Source organism: Megascapheus bottae, chromosome 28 (genome assembly GCF_031878675.1).
Source record: "Megascapheus bottae isolate mThoBot1 chromosome 28, mThoBot2.hap1, whole genome shotgun sequence".
NCBI classification, from domain to species: domain Eukaryota; kingdom Metazoa; phylum Chordata; class Mammalia; order Rodentia; family Geomyidae; genus Megascapheus; species Megascapheus bottae.
In genome coordinates, this window is record NC_143536.1 from 7106016 (window position 1) to 7112384 (window position 6369).

The 6369-nt window shown below is 51.1% G+C and overlaps 1 protein-coding gene across 1 annotated transcript; it reads left to right on the forward strand.

Moving 5' to 3' along the window:
- Positions 1–1772: 1772 nt before the first annotated feature.
- On the forward strand, positions 1773–6014 carry Pebp1 (phosphatidylethanolamine binding protein 1). Its single transcript, XM_090320202.1, has 4 exons — positions 1773–1994; positions 3017–3126; positions 3892–3992; positions 5192–6014. Exons 1-4 carry the CDS (start codon positions 1860–1862, stop codon positions 5407–5409), a joined length of 564 nt encoding a protein of 187 aa, XP_090176328.1. The 5' UTR covers positions 1773–1859; the 3' UTR covers positions 5410–6014.
- The last annotated feature ends 355 nt before the right edge of the window (positions 6015–6369 follow it).

Genomic DNA, 6369 nt, shown 5'->3' on the forward strand with positions numbered 1-6369 from the left:
GCATGTTAGAAACAGATCTTGAACCCAAGACCTTGCACTCTTGTTTGGCTTTTTCACTCAGGGCTGGTGCCCTACCATTTGAACCACAACTCCACTTAGCTTTTTCAGTGGTTAACTGGATAAAAGAGTGTCACAGACTTTCCTTATCTCGCTGGCCTTGAACAGTGATCCTCAGATCTCAACCTTCTGAGTAGCTATGATTATAGGGTTGAATGACCGACACCTGGCCTTAAATCAGAGTACTTAACGTTTATGTCTCTTTCTTTGGTGGTACTGGGCTTTGAACTCAGGGTCTTGCACTTAGTAGGCAGGTGCTCTATCTCTGAGCCACCCTGAGATCTTCTGCTCAAGGCTAGTGCTCTACCACTTTGAGCCACAATGCTACTTCCAGTTTTTGAGTGGTTAATCTGAGTTAGGAGTCTCATAGACTTACTGCCCAAGCTCGTTTGAGCCACAATCCTCAGATCTCAACCTCCTGAGTACTCTGCTAAGATTACAGGTGTGAGCCACCAGCTCCTGGCTGAGCCATACTTTTAGTTCTGTGGGACATTCACCCAGATGTGGCACTGTTGGTGTGTATGTGTGGGGAGGTCATATAGCAATTCTGTTTTTATCTTTTGTAGAAGTTCATTGTTAATAAAAAATTAATTTCCTGTCTAATGTTTTTCCAGACGTATTTTATTGAGACCACGTAAGAAGGCTTTGAAATTCTCAAGGAGAAAACAAGCTCTCACTACAAACAATCCTGAGAAGTGGAAGCCCAGAGACCAGTTAGAGGTTAATTTCCTGTACACAAACTTGGTTCAGACCATAGGCTGCAAAGCAGGAATAGTTATAGTTTTTTTCTCCTTTGACTATTTTTATTAAAGAATTTATTAACATTGATTTTTACATCATATTACCGATGACCTGTTTAACAAGTATTCAAGAAGGGAATCTCTATGTACAATCACTGGCACGTAGATTTTAGAACATAATTAAAATTAGGCTGAGGGTTTGTATGTCATAGATACATATTAATCTATGTAATAAAACATTACGCCTACAGAATCATAAATTTTGATGTCTATGTAGTTGTGTTTATATTTCCAATACCAGGTCCATAGCATTGGGTATGCAAATATTGAGTCCTCGCTCTTGTACTGTTTGGATCTAATAGCCACATATTAAGGATACCATGCGCCTTTTGTTCCTTTGGTCTTGACTTGTCTCACTCAACATGATTCGCTCTAGATTCATCCACTTCCCTAGGAAGTTACAGTTTTAAAAATTCATTTCTTAGCCAGGTGCCAGTGGCTCAAGCCTGTAATCCTAGCTACTCAGGAGATGGGAGCTCTGAAGATCACGGTTCGAGACCAGCCTGGGCATGAAAGACCCAGGTAGTTCATCTCCAAGTAGTCATCAGAAAACGGGAACTGGCGCTGTGGCTCAGAGGTGGAGCACTTACCTTGAGCTGAAGAGCTGAGGGGCAGCGCCCAGGCCGAGAGTTCAAGCCCCACGACCGACAAAAAAAAAAAAAAGAGAGAGAGAAAGGGATGAAGCAATAACGAGCCCAGCCGCATTTCTGGAGACCAGTATTTTTTTCTTTTTAATTACCCATGGAGAACTCAGGGACGCTCACAGTAAGTGGCCTTGACCTGGAAGCACGACTTGCCCAGTGTTCCGAGCCAACCAATCAGGGAGCAGATGGGCGTGTCCTCGCGGGTGATTGGAGGAGAAGGCGTGGGGGGGGAGGAGCGACGGGGCCGCTGGTGCGCACGCGCACTGCCTGTGGCGTTGCTGCCCGCCTTCGGTCGGTGCGGTTGCTGCGCGCGTGTCCTCGTGCTGCGCCCTCGGCCCAGTCCTCCCGCAGCCCCGCCATGCCTGGCGACATCAGCAAGTGGTCCGGGCCTTTGAGCCTGCAGGAAGTGGACGAGCGGCCCCAGCACCCGCTGCGGGTGTCCTACACGGGGGTGGAGGTGGACGAGCTGGGCAAAGTGCTGACGCCCACCCAGGTACCCCGGGGACGGGGCGGCCACACCGCGGCCTGCGGGGCCGGGTGGGGCGCAGAGGGCCCTGGGCCTCGGGGGGCCTCAGCCCCCTTCCTTGGGAGGAGCGGATCGGGGGGGGGGCCTCTGCGTTGGTTTGGGGGTGAGCCCCTCCTCCACCCCCCTCCCCGCCCGGGGCGTCTTATGTAACCGCGGCCGGGCTTCGCCGCGCCAATCCGCCTTGGTTGTGGGGTCGGCGGCCCGCGCTGCCCACGGCTGGGGCTTCCCGAGCGCGCCTGGCTCCCCACACTGCTGCCGAGGGACTTAGTGGAGGGCCTGGTCACACGGGGCTTTCTCCAACCCTTCTCGGCACCTTTGTGAAGGAAGCTCCTGGTAACCAGATTCAGAGCCCTTGTCACTGCAGACAGAGGGTAAGGTTGGGCTTGAGAGGACCTGGTGACCGAGTTCCAATCCTGCTAGGAAACGAGACCCGCAAGTGTTCGGAAGCTGAAATCACTTCTGTATGCAGCACACCCGCTGTTAAATCTTGGGAGAGGCATTGCCCAGAAACTTCTAGTAATCTGTCGTGTATTTTGGAAGTGGTGGTAGGACCTATGGGGGGGGGCAGCTGGGACAAACGTGGGATTCTATCTGAAACTAAGGCAGGGAGAGAGAAAAAAGTAGGGGTATGGCTCAAGTGGTAGCCAGCTTGGAGAGGGGAGGCCCAAGGTTGGAACTCCTGCATGTGCACATACAAATCGGCTATACCTATGGGGAGTCAAGTCAGTCTGACTTTTTACCTTTTATTTTTTGTCTTGGTGCCAGTCTTGGAGCTTGAACTTTGGGTATTGTCCCTGAACTCCCCCCCCCCCCCCACTTAATCCTTAGCACCACACCCAGCTTTTTGGTGGTTATCTGCCTGTGCTGACTCTGAACTGTGATCCTCAGAACTCAGCCTCCTGACTAGCTAGGATGACAGATGCAAGCCACTGGTGCCAGGCTGAAGTCTAGCTTTTTTTTTTTTTTTAACACCAAACTGACTCTTCCAGGTTAAGAACAGACCCAGCAGTATCAACTGGGATGGCTGTGATTCTGGAAAACTGTACACCTTGGTCCTGACAGACCCGGATGCTCCCAGCAGGAAGGACCCCAAGTACAGGCAAGTTTGGAGAGGGTAGGGACAGTCTTGTGCATGACCTGTGCCATGTAAGGTCCCTCGCTGGACATGTTAAAGTAGACCTGGTGTGGGGTTTTCATGCCCAGTCTTAAGCCAGCATTTACATTTTTTTTTTTTTTGCCAGTCCTGGGCCTTGAACTCAGGGCCTGAGCACTGTCCTTGGCTTTCTCAAAGCCAGAGCTCTACCACTTGAGCCACAGCACCACTTCTGGTATGTATGTGGTATCAAGGAATCGAACCTGGATCTTTGTGCATGCTAGGCAAGCACTCTACCACTAGGCCAAACTTTGGGCCCAGCATTTACATTTCTTGCCCCTTTGTTCTCCAGCAAGAATTTCTAATGTTTAACCAATGGCCACGTTCACCAGGAACCCCATATGGACATCCCTGTGATCTAAGGATGGTTTTTACACTGCTACCTGATTAGACATGTGGAAGTATATGAAATTCAAGTTCATAATTTCATAAACAGAGAGGCCCCTCTGCAGACATGATGGTGGCGAACTGGCCAAGAAAGCAGGGAGAGCAAGGGAAGCGTTGATACTGTCTCCAAAGAAATGTATTCTTTACCTGATTTATGTAACCATAACCCCTCTGTATATGACCTTCAGACTAATAGTAAAAAATAAGAAAGCAGGGCCATCTTCGTTGTGGCTGCGTGTCCTGGTCTGCAGTGCCCGCCCACTGTGCAGGTCAGAGGCTGCACTGACCCTTGGGTATTCACATCTGTCTGGTTCCTCCTCACAGGGAATGGCACCATTTTCTGGTGGTCAACATGAAGGGCAACGACATCAGCAGTGGTACTGTCCTCTCCGACTACGTGGGCTCCGGGCCTCCCAGTGGCACAGGTGATCGGCTGCAGTCTGCAGGCCTGGCTTCTAAAGGCCTCTGATTGGGTGGACCCAACTACCTCTTGGGTTCTGGGCCTTTGCTGAGTGAGGAAGTTGGAAATATTGCCTCTTTTATTTCCTGTTAGCTCCCTCTTTTTCCTCAAGGTCCATATGTGTACACTAATATTAGATCTTGAACTCAAGGCCGACTCACTGTCTCTTAGCTCTTTCTCTCTAGGCACTTTGTCACATGAGCCATGCTTCCACTTTTTGGTGGTTCATTAAGAGCTTAGCCACCAAATTGGATTTGTATGCCCAGGCTGGCTTTGAACCTCAATCCTCAGATCTTAGCCTATTGAGTGGCTAGGGTTACAGACGTGAGCCACTGGCTTAATTGGCGTCTTGAAAACACAGTCACCTGTGTTGTGTCTTGTTATGTCTATTAGGCCTCAGTAGATGAGGGAGCCCCTGGACCAGTGCCTGAGGGTGCTGGCGTGGCCTCTAGCGGTACGCAGCGTTTCTTCTATCTGCTGGAGCAGGCAGAGCAGGGCTAAGCAGAAGCTTGTGGGCACCTTGTCCTGCCCTCAGGTATAACCAGAAGGTACAAGGAGAGCCTGGCAAGGGCCAATGATTCTGGCTCGTGTTTCCTTTAGACACCCAGAAGCTTCCAGAAGGTTCAAAGTCTTCCTGTGCATTCCTGACAAGGGAGAATGCAGTGGCAGGTTTCCGAGGGACCTGTTCAGTTCTCTAGGGAGGGAGAAAATTAGGCAATTTAATTATGGGGTGGAGTCACCTGAGGAAGAAGCAGTTCTCCCAAGTGGGAGCCCTGTTCTAGCAGAGGTTCTTTTCTCTGCATTTCACAAGGTGTAACTTGCACATAAGAAACGCATGGGGCCAGGAGTTTGGCCTAGTGGTAGAGTGCTTGCCTAGTATGTATGAAGCTCTGGGTTAAATTCCTGGGTACCATATACATAGAAAAAAGCCGGAAATGGTGCTTGAGGCTCAAGTGGTAGATCTCTAGCCTTGAGAAAGTCCAAGGACAGTGTCCAGGCCCTGAGTTCAAGGCCCGGGACTGGCCAAAAAAAAAAAAAAGAAATGCATGGCTCATGAGCTTTCAGGCAGGTCCCTTCCATCCCCCAAAGCCTTTCTTGGCACTGCCCTGCAGCTCACCTTGCCCACATCCAGAGAGCTGTTCTGAGTAGTTCCTTTCCCTGCAGGCCTCCATCGCTATGTGTGGCTGGTGTATGAGCAGGACAAGCCCCTGAAGTGTGACGAGCCCATTCTCAGCAACCGCTCTGGGGACCACCGTGGCAAGTTCAAGGTGGCGGCCTTCCGCAAGAAATACCACCTGGGGCCCCCAGTGGCTGGCACGTGCTACCAGGCCGAGTGGGACGACTATGTGCCGAAGCTGTATGAGCAGCTGTCTGGGAAGTAGGGAGGCTCAGTTTGAGAGTCCCCCAGGCCCTGCAGTGGGGTCCTCGGGCACCGATGCCCGTGGATGTCTCCTTTCCCGCTCCCTTGCTGGGGCCATGCCTGGGCCATCCACAGTGGCATAGGGTGGCTCTCCCTGCTGGCTGTCCTTTATGCTCCTATCCATGTGTTGATCACATTTGAATTCTGTTGGGGGGGGGTAGCAGTTTGAATTGTAATGGGGGTACATTGTTAACGGATGACTAGCAATCCAGAGTGTAAAGAAAGTTATAAATGGCCTAGAAAGTGTGTGTGGGGGGGTGCAAAAGAAGAGGGGAGTCTCCACCACTGTCTTTGAGATCCTGACTGATCCCCAGGGGCCTGGCCTCATGGCTGCACCTGACTGGTTCTGACAGTGTCTCAGCAGCTTGCTAGGTGTCTACCCTTAAACATTGCTGAGACCTGGCCCACCTCGGCAGGGCTGGAGGACAGGTGGTTCCAAGTCTGTAATCCTTGTGGGTTGCACTGTTCGCTGGTCATTGTTCTGGAATTGCTTAATTCTGTTAATTCTATTGTGTTAGTTCTGCCGTTAGCTTATCGTTGAATAAAGTAGAAATGTTGGAAATTGCAGACTTTCGAGTACTGTCCCTTATTGGGCTCAGAACTAGGGAAAAATTGGGAGAGCACTTCTGAGGTTGAGCGACCTTCCCCCTTCCCCCCTCCCAGGGCCACTGGGGAGTTCTCCCGGTTGAATCATTTGAGTCATTCCACGGTGGCGTTTTCTCTGCACATGCTGCTGGGCTCCAGCAGAAGAAAGTAGGCAAGGCCTCAGGCTGCCCTGCCCAGGAAGTGCCTTGGCTTCCCAGCCTGAGCTATCTGTCCATTTTGTGCTGGGCAGGCGTTTGGCCTCAGCTCAAACCCTGAAGTGATACACAGAAGCCCCGTGAGAGCTGTGCTGACCTGGAGTACCCCAGAAATGGCTGTG

Bases quoted from the DNA above. Each gene is read 5' to 3' on its own strand.
- Pebp1 (XM_090320202.1), top strand. From the start codon at position 1,860: ATGCCTGGCGACATCAGCAAGTGGTCCGGGCCTTTGAGCCTGCAGGAA. The intron at 1,995-3,016 runs GTACCCCGGGGA...TGACTCTTCCAG, and splicing joins AAGTGCTGACGCCCACCCAG to GTTAAGAACAGACCCAGCAG. The intron at 3,993-5,191 runs GTGATCGGCTGC...CTTTCCCTGCAG, and splicing joins CGGGCCTCCCAGTGGCACAG to GCCTCCATCGCTATGTGTGG.